A 19,448-nucleotide genomic window follows, 5' to 3' on the forward strand; every position below is an offset into this window, starting at 1 on the left:
CATAAGGGAAGGGAAGCAAAAAATATATATAAAAACAGGGAGTGAGACAAAACATAAGAGACTCTTAAATATAGAGAACAAACTGAGGATTGCTGGAGGGGTTGTTTTTGGGCGATGGGCTAAATGGGCAAGGGGTATCAAGGAAGATACTTGTTGGAATGAGCACTGGATATTATATGTAGGGGAATGAGTCACTGGATTCTACTCCTGATATCATTATTGTACTATATGCTAACTAACTTGGATGTAAATTTAAATAGATAAATAAAAAGAAAACAAAAAACAGTAATTGTTTTATCAGCATGTGAGCTTTTTAAATTATTGGTGAACTGGTGAGCAAATAGGCTCATTACCTCACTCTTTTAGCATACAAATAAGTGTAAATATATATATATATATATATATATATATATATGTATGTATATATACCTACATATATATAGTGTGAATATATATGTATATATATGTATATATAGTGTAAATATATATGTATATATATTTTTAAGTGACATATATATGTCACTCATAAAAAATTCTTAAAATGGTTAGTTTTCATGTTTTGACTAAAATAATATACTTATGGAAATTAGTGCATGGAAAAACACAAAATACATAGATGCATGTATAATATTTTTCATAGTGGCTTGTAGTAGCACAAACTTGGGAAGATTTGTTAAAATTTGAAACTGTATTATCAGGTTAAAGTTTGCAACAATTAAAATTTTAACTGAAATGATAATCTGATATATAAATTATATGAAAATCAGAACTTATTGTTGGTACATTTTTAAAATAGAGAAAAAGGTATGTTTCAGATCAGTGAAGTTCTTTCTCTGGTAAACAAATTACCTTAGCTTTAATTTCTACAATGTCTTTAAAGAAAAAGCATATTAATTTGGCAAATGATAAAAATCTATTAACTATTTTTGAACATGAAATGACATCAAAAAATTGTTAAATGAAAACAGCAGGTTACAAATATTTTTTAACTGATTATATTTTGAAAAATATATTTGTTGTAGATGCATACTATATTCCATACCATACAAACATACAACAACAAATATATTCTCTTATCTCTCCCCTTCATTTGTTTGTTAAAGAACCTGGTTCAGTTCATTGCATCCCAATGCTGAAAGAAGAACTAATAGACTTGATCAGATTCAGCTTTGATGTTTTTGACAAGAACGCTTCATAGATAGCGCCTATAACGTAGCACATGATGCCTGGTTGTTGTTGTTGTTGTTGTTGTTGTTGTTGTGTGTGAGAAAAAGAAAGAGAGAGAGAGAGATTTACCAGCCATTTATTGCCTTTATATAGGTCCCTTACTTATGAGTTTTAAAATGATGATACTCAAATTCTGTCATGCCTCCTTCATATATTAGCTAGAATGCACTTATAAAGAGAAACTCCGTCATCAATAAATTGGCTATCTTTATAAACAGCTTATATAGGAAAAAGAATACATATTTTATTATTCTTTATTTATAAATTTTCGTTAACATAAGTTGATTCACTGGCCTTCTCCAAATGCCACCAATAAAGTTTCTTTGTTGTTGTTGTTATCATGATGAACTCACCTTTTAACATATTGATGGGCTCCAAATACTTTTTTAGGAGTTTCATAGCAAAGGAGTGACACGATTTTACTTATGCTTTAAAATACTACTCTGCCTTCTGAGTTAAAAATAGACAGTGAGGGATGGGTGAAAACTTAGGGGCCAGTTGGAAGGCAATATAATACAGAAGATTGATGTTGGTAACAACGAGTTTGGTAGCAATAGAAGGGGTAAAATGTAGCTAGATTTGGGACCTATTTTGAGGGCAAACCAAGAGAATTTTTTGATAAATTAGGTGTGGAGTATGGGATAAATAGAATACTATTCTAGGCTAACTCCAAGTTTTTTGGGACTGTGCATATGAAATTTCTGGTTCAAATGCTTTAATTTCTCTTCCATGCACCATACAAGAAAAGTATCAAAAGTTGTAAGTAGCAGTACAGTGAATGTAACCACTTCCCAAAGGAGTTATTCCAATGTCTGGTCATAATCAGTACATTGTGGAGTAACCAGGAGTGAATAGATCTTTACTATAAGCATGCTCTGAGACAAAATGGAGTAATTAATGTACAGTGTACAGCACACAAACCTAGAGAACCTAAAATGTTAAAACCCAAAGAAAATCTAGTTTCTAACAGTCTAATTGTCTTACTCCTCCCTTCCCCAAAACCACTAGTATTACTATCAACTGATACATTGCTTCAGTTGAGTATAGTGAAAATAAAATAACCTTAGTGAATTTACCTATGGGAGAGATTGAGACAATCTTATTGAAACAATTTTATTTCTGTAGATGTCATAAAAACCTTCCAAATCTCACCACATTGTGAATTAGATATGTTAGTGGCAAGTGTGGGGGCCAATCAAGAAAATTATAGGAGTGAATAGTGTGAAATATTTTTTTTAAAAAGGCATGTTTATATGCATACCTGAGACCACAATACCTGATAAAGTAAACTTTGGAGCAAAGAAAATTAGAGACAGAGAGGATATTACATAATCTAGAAGGATAAATCCACAAAGAAGAGATAACAATCTTTAATGTGTATGCATCCAAAAAACTGAACATCGGAGTACAAGAAACAAAAACTGATGAGGCTGAAAAGACAAATGGCCACATCTGCAATTTTTGTTGGGGGTCTCAACACCTTGTTTTCAGCAAGCAATAGAATTACTAGAGAGAAAATCATCAAGAATATTGAAGAGCTGAATAATACAATCTGCAGTAGCAGAATCTACATAACATATGCCAAAATACTCTACTCAACAACAACAGAGTACACATTTTTTCAAGTTCCCATGTAACCTCATCAAGATAGACCATCTGTTGGGTCATAAAACAAACTTAAACTAATCCAAAATAAATGAAATATAGAGTATGTTCTCTGACCATAATGGAATCAAATTATCAACAGAAAGCAAATAGAAAAGTATCTAGACACTTGGAAATTGTAGTTGACATCTATTATTCCAGTTCATTGTTCAGTTCCTTGTTATAAAAGGGAAGAGATTAGAAATAATTGTCTCCTGAGCTGAAGGACATTTCAGACTGGGCAAAAGAAAGCTCACTCAGAATATTTCAGAGCACTGTTGAGAGCAAGGCTAAAGGGAGAGAGACAGTTTAGGAGTCTGTAACATCAGTCTTACCTGACATTAAATTTTGTACTATACTAAAAAAAAAAGTACAGCTTGCTGATATTAATTAAATCAGTTTGGTAGCTTATTGGATTTGGAAGGTAAGAGAAAGCTTGCCTACCAGGTTGTGGTGAAGTTCTTAAATTAGAGATGCCTGAAAGAAGGCAAGATTCAGATGCCTACCTAGTGTATAACTCATGAACGTCATACTTCTATTCTTTATAAATACCACCCAATTTTCTCAATGGTCCCACATAGTTATCTCCTACTTCAATATTTCCTACCTGGTTTATGCCATCTGTCAAATAAAGCTTCCATATCTAGACAGGTAAAGAAGTATGCTTTCTGGTGTTTGTATCATTGTTCTATTCGGTCAGGTTAACACTTTGCTTGCCCTACCATGATGTTAGACCAAGATGAGGTACATGGTATTGGGCCACTGATATGTCTTCATTCGAACTTGTATGTATTTTTTCAATGTTAAAATAAATTTGATTTTAAATTTATTTTTTATTTAAAACAAAAATGATGGCAGTAGCTCTCAAGGAAAAATAAAGGTGGGGATTCTGGCCAGGATAATTTTGGCAAAGGGATCTTTAGTTATGAACATGGTCAGTATTAGCTTCATCCTTCCTACGTTTAGGAGGATGATGGAAACATGGCAATGAGGCATTCCCAATAGGACCTCCAAATAAGACAGTAACCAGGGAGCCTGGCTTGTATACGCAGCAGCTGAGATGCTGCAACTTTTTACTCGCCATGGTCTTTTTCTTCTTTCATTGGAAAAGTGAAGAGTGATAGAACTTGAGTAACAACTAAGCAATCCTAATTACAGACTTGTTATTATTGGGGTGAGAGTATATAGAAGATTTTGTAGCATTTCTATACATTTATGGACACTCCCTTCTATCCACTTCACCATAGCACTTCCTCTGCCTTCCAAACCAACAACAGCAGTGTGAAATGGCATAAGGAATACCAAAACAGAACATTTCCAGAGAGAGATATGGAGAACACACAGGGTGGAAACCAAGGGGGCTGGTTCAGGATCACAGTAAGTGCCCTGGCACAAAGCAGGGAATGTGCTGGAGAGGCAGATCAAGAGGAGTTGTGTGGGTCTCATATAGAAATGCTAGGAACTTTGTTGAGGACAAGAGGAGATAACATCCTTGATCAACTAAGAGCAGGTTCCCACAAAAAATACAAAGGAAACAGGTTGACTGAAAGAAGGTCACAGGAAGTTGACTAAAGGCAAAAGTTGAAACTACTGCCAAGGATATGGAGCAACTCCTCACCAGATGACACAGCATTTGGCTCAAGTTGACTATGGAGGTGTAGACTCTAAATTCATTTTCAGAAAAATAGGTAAGGTTTTCAATGCATAGGATTTGCTGGAACATTATTAAAGGAATATCATTTTAAATATCTAAATTTTATTGTTTGGAAGTTAAATATTTGAATTGGGAGAATGGATGATTAGAAAATCCATGGCGGCAAAATAAAAAGTTAAAATCATGTCAAAAGTCCTACTTTAGAAGTCTTTTAAAGTTGTGTAGACCCGGGTTGGGTCTGTTCTACAGTCTTAATGCCCTGTTTTCTCCCTTCTCTCCCATCCCTTCTCTTCACCCTTAGATTCCTTACAGAATAAAGTATAACAAGACATGGTTACTAAACTCAATCCAAAATCACTGTAGTGTCCCCTTCACCATGGTCGATGTAAGAAAGGATGGTGAATCCAGATGTGTGGTGAATCCCCTCCATAGGGAGGGGAAAGAGATGGCTCAGCAGGGGCCACAGCCTCTGACACTATTACAGTTGCCTTCAATTCCTGTAGTTCCATTATTTAAAAGACCGGGCCCAGTTCTTTATCCAGGATGGTAGTGCCGCCTCTGCATTGAAGGATATCAACCACAAGATTTGTGATGAGGAAAATAAAAAGGTATGTGTTGAAGATATTACCCGTACCTAGTCCCAATGCAATAAGGCAGGCCAGTGGCTGGTCGTCTTCCTTATAATGAGAGTTCCTAGTGCTTATCCCACCTCTCCTTCTTGTATCTATACGTGTCAATATCTCTGCTGTACCTTACTCTGTTTTTGTTACTTACTATTCTTATCACTCTCAGAATAAATTGGAGCCAGAAGAAATGGAGAAGCTAAAGTTAATGAAGACTTGATGCCCATTGTGTGTTCATACCCAGACCTACTCTTCTTCCCCCAACCCCCAACTTCCCTATACCATGACAGACTCAGTGGCTCTCAGTACCTTTCTCTGCAGCTGACCATGAGAAAATGCTATGATATTGTCCAAAAATGTCTTGACCTCCATAAACTTCATTTTGACCCAGGTACAACTGACAGCAGTAATTCTAGGGGATTGCCTGGGAGTGACACTCAGAGATGGTGATCAAGGAGAGGCTGGTGCTGGTCCTGGACCCCTCTCAGCCTTCTGATTACATTCTCTCACCTTTCTGAAGAGTTGGTGGACCATGATATTGCTATAATACTGAATTGAAGAAACTGCATATCTGCCACCCTGCAGATCATCAAAGAGAATTTCTCCAAGATAAGGCCTTATGCCTTATACTGCTGGTATTATGGTAGGGGGTGGAACAAATGTGGTGGAGGGAAGGCTTATTTCTGAAGCCCTAGATAGTAACAGTCACTCTAATTCTTCTTCACCAAAAGCTTCTGTCCTTGAACTTGTGCAAGAACAAACTGTATCAGCTGGATGGCCTGTCTGACATTATACAGATAGTCCCCACAGTCAAGATCTTGAACCTGTCCAAAAATGAGGTGGGAAGAGGGAAGCAGATCAAAGTTGGGGTTGACAGTGGGTAGTAGTGCTTCTCAGAGTGCCAACTGACCAGAGGCAGGAGAAGGTACCTGAGGTGGTGGGTGGGGACTAAGAGTGTAAAGGCCCAGGTGTCTCTTTATTCCTGGGACATTTTTCCAGGTTTCTTCCTACATTTTTCAGGTACAGTCAGCCTGGGAGTTAAGCAAGATGAAAGGGCTGAAGCTTGAAGAGCTGTGACTAAAAGGGAACACCTTATACAGCACAAACAAGTCCACCTATATAAGGTCTGTGGTAACCTCTGTCACCCCTCCTGGGGACCTTTGCACGTTGGAAGTCTGAATTACCCCTGAGAGTGCCTCCCTAAAGGATGTGGTAGCACTGGTCCTCTAGGAAGACCACAGACCCCTCCTTCCTCTCTCTGTGTCTCTTACCTGTGCTCAGAGGTATTTCCCTTCCTATGACCTGCTCACTTGTTCTCTTGGTCTGGGCTCTGTTTACCCATTCTGCACCTGGTTTTCCATAGTATTCCTTCCCATGAAAATGCTCCAGGAATCAGGGCATCTTCTCTTCAGGAATAGGAGTAACCACCTTGAGCCAGATTCTGTGACCTGAACTGAGAGGGGTCCTCCAGCCCAGGGCCTCATGCTGATACCAGCCTTCCTGCATTCCTGCTTCTCACCAAGAGGAGCCCTATTTCCCTTGAAACAAATGGGCCCCCTCTCTAATCCCAGGTGGCCATGATCGCTTTCCTGCCCCATGATGAGGGCCAAGGTCTCGGGGTGCTACCATCATGGCATCTGTGTGTTCCTCTGACCCAATGCCAGGAACTGGCCCTCCTTCGAAGAAACCAGGTTTCCCTGAGTCAAGTGGCCAGAAGTGGGTGACTGCCAGTGAGCAGAGGGTTTCCTGAGGCAGGAATGAAAGTCAGAGGGAAGAGGTACTTGAGATAGAAGGACAGGACTCTCAGAGGCAACCCCCATACATGTCACATCATCCTAACTGGTCATTCAGAGGAGCCCTGGGTGGCCCAGCACAGGTATGATTCCTCAGGCTAGGAACCGATTGAGATAGGCACAGGGGCAGGAGGGAAGGTAGTGATCGTAAGAGGGGGCCACGGACCATCAGCCCCATGCTGACTTGGGCTTGACCCTCTACTCTTTCAAGGGAAGCTCTTATGCTCCCGTAGCTGCCTTGTTCCCCATGCTCAGCTCAGGATGAGCTCACACAAGTGACAAAACTTCAACCAGAGTCCAGTGGGCACCAAGCCCAACATCTTCATGTTTTCCATTCCTACCTTGGGTGCCAGGGCCAGCCAGGGCAGATGAAGGAAAGGGCAGCAACTAGGGGGCCACTTCCCCCTTCTCTCTTCTTCTCTGACCACCACCACCATAGAACTTTTTTTTCCCTTTCCTTGTGCTTTTTTTTTCTCTTCTTCCTCTATCACTACTCCCCTATGTCCCTCTAACCTCTCTCCTCCCACCTTCACTCCCCCTCGGTCTTAACTTTCCATCCCTGCCTCTTGAGCCCTGCCTCACTCACCTCCCTTCTCCAGCATTCTGGGTCATTCCTGAGGGGTATCATGGTCCTGCAGAATGCTGGACCGCTAGTGAAGTAGCAGAGCCCTGGGCACCCACCCCATACCCTCTTTTCTCTGAAGCCTTCAGTGGGAACCTGGAGGAAGGAAGAAAGGCAGGGAGGGGGAGGCATCCCTAAAGCCTGGGATCCAAATATTGCTTCTTGTGATACTGGAGAAGACAATCAAGACAGTTTAGGTGGGAGCTACCCAGGAGGAAGAAGAGACAGAGGGAGAGAACTTTTACAGCCTAAACTATCATTTATTTCTTTCTATTTTTGGTTTTGAAAAGTGTCATCAGAGATTGTTTCCCCACATTGTTATGCCTGGTAAGTGCCTACATTCATCATTGTCTCCTCTTATTAACATTGATGACTTCCACAAGCACCCTACAGCTTTTTGGGGGACTTACATAGGTTATGTTTTTGTATCTGACCTTAGCCTTTTAGGGTCCATAGACTCCTGAAAAAAGCATGGCTATTCTTTTTTTCTTCCTGGGAAAAAATGCCCTTAAACACACACACACACATACACACACATACACACACACACACACACACACACACACTCACTCACTCTCTGTCACTCACCTATTCACCCAAGTTTGCATATAATAATAGAGGCATCTGGGACCCTCTGTTGAAGACTCCTACTGTAGTCTTGCTGATAAAATTTTGGGGGCCATTTCACATAGGAACTCTGACCTTTGTTCCCCTTGGACCTATTCATGCCCTTTTTTCATCCATTGCAACATTCGTGGCATGCACTTCTGACTTCCTCTTCCTTCCTCAGGATGGCCAGGTGTTACCAATTTAATTTGGTATATATATATATATATATATATATATATATATAATATAAATGCATATTATTGGTATATATATATATATATATATATATATATATATATGGTGTATATTATACCAATATAATTTATATTGAAGTCCCCAAGATAATAACACCTTATAAGGTGAGGATGGACCAAGGAAGATTTGGGATGTTGCAAGGGAGGCTTTGTCTACCACATAGTTTCAAGGCATCTTTTGATATGAAGAAAACTATAAAGGATTTTAGATTCTTACGAATTGAATCCTTCCATTTCTGCTTCAGTAAGTACCCTTGGGACCATGAGGCAGAAGAGGACTGGAATGGGACAGGCCACCCAAGCATCGATCTATTACTGGGTTGAGGGGAACTTTCATGTCCCCTTGGTGGCCCAAACCACAGAGATAGCCCATTGCCTTTGTTCCTCTTCAGATATTACTTGATCTATGACTCTGGAGATGAACAAGGTCTCCTCAGTGCTTGGCATGATGAGGCGTGCTTCTCCCTGACCATTCCCTTAAACCCTGAAGATGCAGCATTGTGAGTATCACAGCTCAGACTCTGCTCTTAGGCTATGTGTCTCCCCAGCAAACACGGGTCAGCTCCTAGAAACACCTACACTGCCTAGAAACATATATACCACATTCTGTCCCTCTTTTTTTCTAGAAACAGCTTGGAAGAATACTTCAAGGATACCAGGGACATTAAGAAGGTTGAGGACTCTGGTAAATGTATAAAGCAAGATCATCATGGGAAAGGGGATGTGAAGGGAACATATATAGAGGCTGATGACCTGACCCTTACTTCTCTTTTCCCTACAGACCTGTGGATTCAGCTTTTAAGCATACAAAGTATGACATTGTTGACTCCCTCAATATGTTGCCCAAAACTCAGCATGACTTTCACTCCTATGTGGTAGACCTGAGCATCTGGATGGCGACCATGTATTTCCTGCCTTAGGCAGACCATGAAAGTCAGAAATGGGTAGGAGGTGTAGAAGGATACTGAGAGCCTTAGCAACTGTTCTTTACCTTCCCTGCTCTATTTTGCTGTCAATGGGGTTTTTAAAATTTTTTTTTTTTTTTTTTTCAACGTTTATTTATTTTTGGGACAGAGAGAGACAGAGCATGAACGGGGGAGGGGCAGAGAGAGAGGGAGACACAGAATCGGAAACAGGCTCCAGGCTCTGAGCCATCAGCCCAGAGCCTGACGCGGGGCTCGAACTCCCGGACCGCGAGATCGTGACCTGGCTGAAGTCGGACACTTAACCGACTGCGCCACCCAGGCGCCCCCAATGGGGTTTTTAAAGAAGGTGAGTGTAGAGTCCCCTCCCCTGATCCTGCACTATATCCTGCCCCTGGCTTGGCTACCTCCCAATTCTCCTGGCTTTCCAAGTTACTTTCCTTTCCTTTCCTTTCCTTTCCTTTCCTTTCCTTTCCTTTCCCTTCCCTTCCTTTCCCTTCCCTTCCCTTCCCTTCCCTCCCCTCCCCTCCCCTCCCCTCCCTTCCCCTCCCCTCCCCTTCCCTTCCTTCCTTTTATTTTCTTCCCTTCCCTCCCCTTTTGATTCCCTTTGTGTTCTCCCATCCCCACCTTGCCCCCAGACTATCTTGGTCTGACGTACATCCATGCCTTTCTTTCCCAACACAGCTTACATGTTAGAGGCACAGGCTGTGGGATTTTATAGCTCTCATCTGAGTTCCTTACTCTGTTACTTTGGTCCCATTACCTAACCTTCCAGTTTCCTCTTTTGTGAAATAAGCTAGTAATACCCTTATCTTGGGCTGCTTTACAAAATGAATCAAGTGAACACATATTTATCAGAGGATCCAATACATGTTGGGGGTCCTATCTCTGGGAGTTGATTATCCCTACTTTTTCCCTCTAAGTCCTTGAAGCCCCCTCATATCTACCAGTGAAAAACCTATCTGGCTCCCATCAGGGTGCTGCAAGACTATCAGGTAAAACCCTGAATGGGGAATATTGCTTGTGTTAAAAGTATGTACAACTCTAAAGGGACATTGCTGTTTGTTGTCATTGAAGTGGAAGGAAATTCTCAAGGTTCTCTCTGTGCTTTCACCTGGACCTTCATCTTGATTTCTGATAGCAATTCCAAGTAAGTGCTGTGTTGTGTGCACTGCATGGGAACAAACACCCATCTCTGGCTGAGGCCAGTGGTTTAGGAATGTGGTACAGCATAGAGGTTTTCTCAGTATTTTGGAAAGACAACAGATAGAACTAAGGAGAGTTCTAGGTTAGTGGTTAAGTGTATGGACTCTGGAGTCAGAGTACCAGATTCTTTTCCTGACCTCAACACTCACTAGCCAGCTGAGTGACCTTGGTCAAGATATAACACCTCAGTGACTGACTGTATTACTCTGAAAATGGGGATTGGAGTGCCCATTCTTTGTGCTGCTGTAAAGGGTAAATGCATTAGAATTAAATCTGCATACCTAGCTAAGCTGGTCGACAATCCCTCCAAAAATAGTCTCTGTAGGGGACCAGAAGTAACAGCCAAGGAATCCAGGGGCAGGCACAGTAAGGGTATGGGAAGAATCTGATTGCTAAGTGACAGTGAGAGCAGGATTGTTGTTGGGTATGGGGTTGTCCATTTCTCTAGTTGTCTGAGGGCCCAACTTTCTCCCAGTCTGTGCATTATGAATGATGACTGTGAGGAATACCAAGACCAAAGAAATTCAGAACACCTTCTCCTTTCCAGTACCCACACCCTTCTCAAACTGCATGCCCACCATCTCCCAGAAGCAGCAGGAAATGATGCAGGTTTTCTGCACTCAGGCTTGGACAAACCTCCTGTGATCTCAGAAGTGAGTGCTTAGAGTCTCTAAGGATAAGAGAGAGCTAGGAGAAATGAAGGAATGGATAATAGGAACTTGAAGTTACTTTGTATAAAATAACTATTTGGATGCTGTACTTTCAAAAAAAGTAAGCTCATGAAAAAGGTATATTAATTTTACTGTGAAATATGTAAATAATTTAAAAATAATATTATGTTGAGATGACATGAGCATGTATATGTAAAGTCCTAAGGAAACTACCAAAACAATATTAGAATTAATAAATAAGTTCGGCATTGTTTCTGGATACAAAATAAATATACAAGAGTAACTTTTGTTACTATACACTAGTAATAAACAATCAGAAAATGAAATTAAGAAAACATTCCATTTACAGTAGCATCCAAAATAACATACTTAGGAAATAGACCCATAAATACAGAAAACAAATCGATGTTTACCAGAAGAGAGGGGATGGAGGATAGCAAAATGGGTAAAGAAGAGTGGGAGGTATAAGCTTACAGCTGTGGAATGAATAAGTCACAAGGATATAAGTTACAGCACAGAAAATATAGTCAATGGTATAGTAATAGCATTGTATGGTGACAGATGGTAACTACACTTATGGTGAGCACAGCATAACGTATAGACTTATTGAATCACTATATTGTACACCTGAAACTAATGTACAATTGTGTGTCAACAATACTTCAGGAAAAAAATTTAAATAACATACTTAGGAAACAAATTTAATAAAATAAATGCAAAATATATACTCCAAAAATCTGTAAAACATTATTGAAGTAAATTTTAAAAGACCTAAATAAGTACAAAGTATATCATGCTCCTGAATCAGAAGACTTACAATTGTTAAGATGGCAATACACCCCAAATTAATAAACAGATTCAGTGCTATCCATATCAAAATCTCAGCTTGTTTCTTTACAGAAATTGATGAGTTAATACTAAAATTCATATGAAAATCCAATGAACCCAGAATAGACAAAATGTTCTTGAAGAATAAAGCTGGGAGACCCATACTTCCCTATTTTAAACCTTACTACAAAGCTAAAGTTATCAATACCATATGGTACTGCCTTAAAGATAAACATGTAGTTTAATGTAATAGAATTAAAGTACACACACACACACACAAACATACACACCCTCACCTTTATGAACAATTTATTTTCAACCAGAGTTCCAAAAATATTCAGAGTAAAGAATAGTCTTTTCAACAACTGGTTAAAAAAATAACTGGATATCCACCCACAAAATAATTAGTTTGTATCCCCATCTCACACCATGTACAAGCATAAATCACCATAAAAATCTTAAAAGCGGTGTCTGTGCCCACTGGCCCTCTGTTCCATCCTGCAGCTACCCACTGCCTTCTCACCACCCACCATGGCTGTGCTGCACGCCAGCCATGTTCTGTCTGAGGTTGCCACCACCTTCCACTGAGGCCTTGCTGCCGTGACTTCTGCCAGAGCCAGCTCCTGGTGGACCCGTGTTGGGATGGGGCCCCCAGATGCCATCCTGGGAGTCACATAAACCTTTAAGAGAGGTGTCAACACCAAAAAAAAATGGTAGTTGGTGCCTACTGAGATGATAACGGAAAGCCTTATGTGCCTTATAGTGTTCAGAAGGCAAAGGCCCAGATTACTGCCAAAAAATTTGACAAGGAATACCTGTCCATCGCAGGATTTGGTAAATTTTGTAAGGCATCTGCAGAACTAGCCCTGAGTGAGAACAATGAAGTGTTGAAAAGTAGCTGGTATGTCACCATACAGACCATTTCTGGAAATGCGGCCTTGATGATTGGAGCCAGTTTTTTGAAAAGATTTTTTAAGTTAAGCCAAGATGTCTTTCTGCCCAACCATCTTGGAGAAATTACACACCCATCTTCAGGGATGCTGGTGTGCAATTACATGATTATCAATACTAAGGCCCCAAGACATGCAGCTGTGACTTTATAGGCACTATAGAGGACATTTTGAAAATGCCACAGCAAAGTGTTCTCCTTCATGCTTGTGTCCACAGTCCAGGAGTGGACCCTTACCCTGATAAATGGAAGGAAGCAGCAACAGTGATGAAGAAAAACAATTTCTTTGTGTCGTTTTACATGTCCTACCAAGGCTTTGCCAGTGGTGATGGCAAAAAGATGCCTGGGCTGTATATCACTTCATCTTCATCAAACAGGGAATTACTGTTTGTCTCTGCCAATCCTATACCAAGAACATTGGCTTATACAGTGAGCATGTGGGAGCCTTCATTGTGGTTTGCCAAGATGCTGTGAGGCCAATCACAAATGAAGATCTTGATCATCCCATATATTCCAACCCTCCAATCAATGGGACCCAGATTGCTTCAACTATCCTGACCAGTCCTGACCTGCAAAAACAGTGGTTGCAGGAAGTAAAAAGCATGGGCCATCACATAATTTGCATGCAAATTCAGCTGGTCTCCAACCTCAAAAGGAAGACTGCCCCCAACTAACAGCGCATTACTGACCAGATTGGTATGTTTTGTTTCACAGGACTAAAACCTGAACTGGTTTAGAGGCTGAACAAGGAGTTCTCCATCTACATGACAAAGGATGGCTGCATCTCTGTGGCAAGGGTCACCTTGCGCAACGTGGGCTATCTTGCCCATACCATTCAACAATCAAGCATTGAATGCATTTCTCAGAAAAGGACATGGAATAAAGTAGGGCAGAGGCATCTGTGGATGGTGTCTGAAACTTTGTGGCTTAAAACCAAACTCCTACTCATCCTTTAACTTAAGCTGTTCCAAAAGAGTTTACATGTACAATAAAGACATAGCCCAAAAAACCTCTTGATTATGTCATTGCAATATTTCAGAAGTTTTAACTGAAGCACCTTATAGTGTTGGGGGTACCTCTGTAGAACCAGCATGAGAATAGCATCTACAAGAAGATTTGGGGGAAAGACCTAGTTCTAATATTAGCAGTCAGCCTTGTATTTGTCCTTCTGTGATTGAGCAAACTTATCAAAAGACCTTGTTACAGAAATCTTGTTTCATGAAAACCAGTAAGTCTGCGGCCACTGCAGCAAGGAAAATAAAAGATGCTGTTTTTTGTATTAAGAAAAAAAACTTTTCTTTTTAATACTTTCAGGCATTTTATTGTTCCCCTCTTCTCCCTTATCATTGCTGTTCTTTTCTTTAGGCACAGAGATCTATAACTAGCCTAGATTCTCATCCTATTCTACTGCATGATTGGTCCTCAACCCCATCCTATATGATTTACTTATTTGAGGAAAAAAGAACATAGCTTACCACTCATCCCATACCCTCACCTTTCTCATCAGAGAATAGCAGAGAGTAGGTAACTACACTTTACTTCAACATCCTCTACAATGATTTTTTTTTAATTGTCTCCTGTCGGGATGTCACCTCTGCCCATTTGGAACTTTTACTTCATTCAGTGTGGTTGTGCATCTCATATCATGAGCAAGAGATGCAGGGCCCAACAAGGAAAGAGGATATCTGGGCTTTGGATTTAACCTTTGTGTACTGCCAGCTGGGCTCACACTTCACCCTTTGGAAAGATAACCACCATCTGCTCCAATAATGTAAACTTATTTCAGCCTTGTTTTTCTCTGTTAAAATAAAGCTATTGCAGACCCCAAAAAAGTCTTAAAAGAGGGGTTCCTGGCTGGATCAGTCTGCAGAACATGCAACTCTTCATACCAGGGTCATGAATTCAAGCCTCACATTGGGTATAGAGTTTACTTTAAAAATTTTTTAAAAGAAAATATAAGGGTAAATTCTTTGTGCCCTTAAATTAGGCCAACAGTTTGTGACATATAATGCCAAAAGCACAAAAAGAAAAATTGGGTCAATTGGACTTCATCAAAATATGTATTTTTTTTCACATCAAAGGACGCTATAATAAAGTGAAAAGACAACCCACAGAATCAGAGAAAATATTTGCAAATCATATATCTGATAAGGAATGTGTATCCAGAATAAATAAAAAAATAAACTCTTAGAATATAAAAAAGAAAAGTAGCCCTGTTAAAATGGTCACAGATCTCAGTATACATAAAAAAGACATGAAAATAATCAAAGGGCACATGGAAAGATACCTAACATCATTAGTCATTTGGGAAATACAAATCAAAATAAAATGAGATACCATTTCACACACTAAGATGGCTACAATTGTTAAGTGAAAATAAATGTTGGCAAAGATGTGGAGAAATTGGAGCACTCATATATTGCTGGTAGGAATGGAAAATGGTGCAGCAACTATGAAAAACAGTTTGGCAGTTTCTCCAAATGTTAAACATGTGTTGAATAGACATTTTTCCAAAGAAGACACCCAGATGGCTAGCAGGCACATGAAAAGATGCTCAACATTAGTCATCATTGGGGAACTACAAATGAAAATCACAATGAGGTGCTACCTCACACTGTCAAAATGGCTAAAATTAACAATATAGGAAACAACAGATGTTGGTGAGGATGTGGAGAAAGAGGGACTTATACTGGTGGTGGGAATGCAAATTGGTGTAACCACTCTGGAAAACAGTATGGAGGTTCCTCAAAAACTTAAAAATAGAGGTACCCTACAACCAAGCAATTGCACTCTTAGGTATTTACCTAAACAAAGGATACAAAAATATCAATTCTAAGGGGACATATGCACCCTGATGTTTATAGTAGCATATCAACAAAAGCGAAATTATTAAGAGCCCAGATGTCCACAGAATGATGAATTAATAAAGAAGATATGGTATATATACACATGTATCATGGACTATTACTCAGCCATCAAAAGGAACGATAGCTCACCATTTGCAATGATGTGGATGGAGCTAGAGAGTAGTATGCTAAGTGAAATTAGAGAAAGACAAATACTATATTATTTCACTCTTATATTGAATTTAAGAAACAAAACAGATGAACAAATGGGATGGGGGGATGATAGACGGGAACAAACCATATGAGACTCTTAAAGATAGAGAACAAACTGAGGGTTGCTGGATGGGAAGTGGGCATGGAATTGGCTAAATGGGTGATGGGTTTTAAGAAGGGCACTTGTGATGAACACTGGGTGTTATATGTAAGTGATTAATCACTAAATTTTACTCCTGAAACCAATATTACACCATATGTTAATAGAAGTTAAATAAAAAATTGAAACAAAAATATTTAAATATGTGATTACCATGTGATCCAGAGAGCCCACTACTAGAGAAATAAAAACATATTTTAACACGAAAACATGTACAGAAACGTTCAGGGTCACCTGGGTGGCTCAATTGGTTGAGTGTCCAACTTTGACTCAGGTCATGGTCTTGCAGTTTGTGAGTTGGAGCCCTGCATCCAGCTCTCTTCCCTCAACATAGATCCCACTTTGGGTCCTCTGTCTCCCTCTCTCCCTGCACCCCCTCCCCCAGCTCCTGTTCTCTTGCTCTCAAAAATAAATAAACATTAAAAAAATATTCATAGCAGCATTATTCATAATAGCCAAAAAGTGGAAACAACCCAAACATCCATCAATTTATGAATAAATGAATAAAATGTGATATATTCATACAATGGACTATTATTCAACAATAAAACATAATGGAGTTTTCATACATGTTTTTACATGGAAGAACCTTGAAACAATTATGCTAAATAAAAGAATCCAGGAACAAAGACCACATATTATGTGAGTCCATTTGTCTGAAATGCCCAAATAGACAAATCCATTGAGATGGATAGCAGAATAATGATTACAGTATTGGGGCACCTGGGTGGCTCAGTTAATTAAGTGTCTGACTCTTGATTTCAGCTCAGGTCATGGTCTCAATGTTCATGAGATCAAGCCCCATGTGACCTGCTTGGGATTCTCTCTCTCACTCTCTTTCTGCCACTACCCCACTCCCGCTCTCTCTCGAAATAAACACTTAAAAAGTACTAATAGTAATAATAATAATGATGATGATGATGATTACCAGCGTCCAGGAAAAAGGAGGACTAGGAAGTGACTGCTAGTGAGTAAGGAGTTTTATTTAAGGTGATAAAAAAAATGCTTTGGTATTAGATTGTGGAATTGTGATTATTACAAAATCTTGTGAATATACTGGAAAGACCTTGAAATAACTGTGCTTACTTCACCTTAAAATGGTGAATACAATATGTACATTATAACAATTTAAAAGTGATTATAAAATTATATTTTTAAATGTTGATTTGTTATTTTTTAATTGTCTTTATTTTTATTAGGCTGTTTTTAAAACAACTCTATTTTTGAATTTTAGTGGGCATGGAACTTAGTGATAGACATTTTCACTAGGTCTTTCTTCATTATAACACATAGTGCACATACTGGTACATATGTCCCGGCCAAAAAAAAAAAAAAGTGACATAGATTTAGTACTGCATGGTCAGCATCTCTCTACTATGTTACTAATGGAGATCACCTGTTCTCCCACTCCAGGTGTCTTCAGGACAATGAGTGGAACTACACCACAGCTGGTCAGGTCTTTCACTATGCTCAAGGTGAGGTTTGGGAATCACTAAGTGGGTTATAGATGGGTGTTTCTGGATTTTCAGGAAAGCTAAGAAGGTGGAGGCTGGGTGGCCTGGGAATGAAACTCTGGGATCTGGCTCTTCTGATGTCTCAACTCCTTCCCTTCAGAACAAGGGAAAGATCCCAGAGGAAGCCTTCAAACTAAGGTTTGGATGTCCACAATATCTTTGTTCTCTTTTCTCCAGCCAAAGGCCATTATTCATTTGTATTTATTGTGCATTTTGTATTCTGTTATTATTTTATGAATATATATGTTATACATATATGTGTTTGTGTAAATACACGAGTACCTAATATAGCAATGCTCAGACAAAAGAGGTAATAATCAACAGGGACCACAAGGACATGGGTAAAATAAAATGGATCACAGGTCCAAGCAGTTGATGTCAGGCATTCACCCTCTGAAAACAACCAGGACCAGTCAAACCTAGGATATCACTAATCCAGGGCACAGCTTAGAGCATTTACCTTCCAGTAGCATCAAATAAAGGTCCAGAAGAAGCCATTTGAGTTCTATTCTAGGAACCTTTTCTCCAGTGCCACAGGGCTAAATATGCCACCACTGCCACTTGCCTTCCCATCCCACCCTCCAACTATTCATGTGCCCAAAACTTCATAATAAGAGAATGATTGGGTGCATGGCAAGGCCATTGTGAAAAGCTGTGCTTTCTCAACAAGACAGTCAGAGGGTAGTGAACTAGGCAATGCCAGGTGTAGATGGATCCAATGAGGATGGCCAGACCAATTATATATATATATATATATATATATATATATATATATATATATATTCCCTACATATTTTCATGTATCTGAGTGTACAGTGAGAAAAGTTGAAATACCAGTTAGATCTGGCAATAAACATTTCCTTCTCATCCTCAACTTAATACTCAGTATATGAGTACATCACATTCTTTCCAGTATGTCCCTTTTTTGTATCCACCTGAAGAAATAGGATAAATTTCCACCTAGAATTTGATGCAGATATCAAGACTGATGGTGCCAAACACACAGAAAGAGGCATGTAATGTGCACATAATGTGTCTGCTAGGGAGAGCACAGTGTAACTCACAAGATCATTTAAAAATGTATTGAGAAAATAAAGAAAGGGGATTTGGGATTTTTATGGTGTATAAGGGGTGGGGACATAGTGAGGGTTTCTGCACACAGACTCATGTGGTTTGGTTCTCCATTTGGTGTCAAAGAAGGGGGCATTTAGGTTTTCTAATAAGCTTACCAGATGTGGAGCAGAGGTGAGGTTTAAAGTTGTCAGTGGTCAAGTATAAAAAAGGATCTGATACCTTTTTCCTGACACCTAGAAACAAGCACAGAGAGTTTGTGGAGTTTATGACTCCACAAATGAGAAGTCAGAAGAGTATGTCTCAAAGAACAGGACAAAATCACAGCAAGAGAGCTAAATGAAATGGAGATAATCAATATGCCTGATAGAGAATTCAAAGTAATGGTCACAAAGATACTTATTAGACTTGAGAAAATAGTGGAGGATCTCAGTAAGATCTTCAACAAAGATACAGAAAATATTTAAAAAGCACCACTTAGAGATGAAGAACTCAATAACTGGAATTAAAAATACACTAGAGGGGAGAGGGATCCAACATGGCAGAGAAGTACGGGGATCCGAAGTTCTCTCATCTCCCAAACACAGCAGTGTTGAGGCCAAAGGACTTTGGACTCCAAGAATCTGGGCAGCAAAGAGAGA

General features: G+C 39.5%; 1 protein-coding gene and 1 pseudogene across 1 annotated transcript; both read left to right on the top strand.

Moving 5' to 3' along the window:
• The first annotated feature begins 4,086 nt into the window (after nt 1-4,086).
• LOC125157012 (nuclear RNA export factor 2-like) lies at nt 4,087-11,220 on the top strand. Its single transcript, XM_047843266.1, is given in 15 exon segments — nt 4,087-4,248; nt 4,827-4,910; nt 5,029-5,137; nt 5,223-5,358; nt 5,475-5,539; nt 5,669-5,769; nt 5,880-5,987; nt 6,169-6,321; nt 6,720-6,868; nt 8,819-8,926; nt 9,053-9,117; nt 9,222-9,313; nt 9,408-9,455; nt 10,423-10,499; nt 11,004-11,220. Coding segments are annotated over 15 exon segments (1,674 nt in total).
• A 1,365-nt stretch (nt 11,221-12,585) lies between these two features.
• LOC125157013 (aspartate aminotransferase, mitochondrial-like) lies at nt 12,586-13,959 on the top strand (annotated as a pseudogene).
• The last annotated feature ends 5,489 nt before the right edge of the window (nt 13,960-19,448 follow it).

This window comes from Prionailurus viverrinus, chromosome X (assembly GCF_022837055.1).
Source record: "Prionailurus viverrinus isolate Anna chromosome X, UM_Priviv_1.0, whole genome shotgun sequence".
Classification (NCBI taxonomy): Eukaryota; Metazoa; Chordata; class Mammalia; order Carnivora; family Felidae; genus Prionailurus; species Prionailurus viverrinus.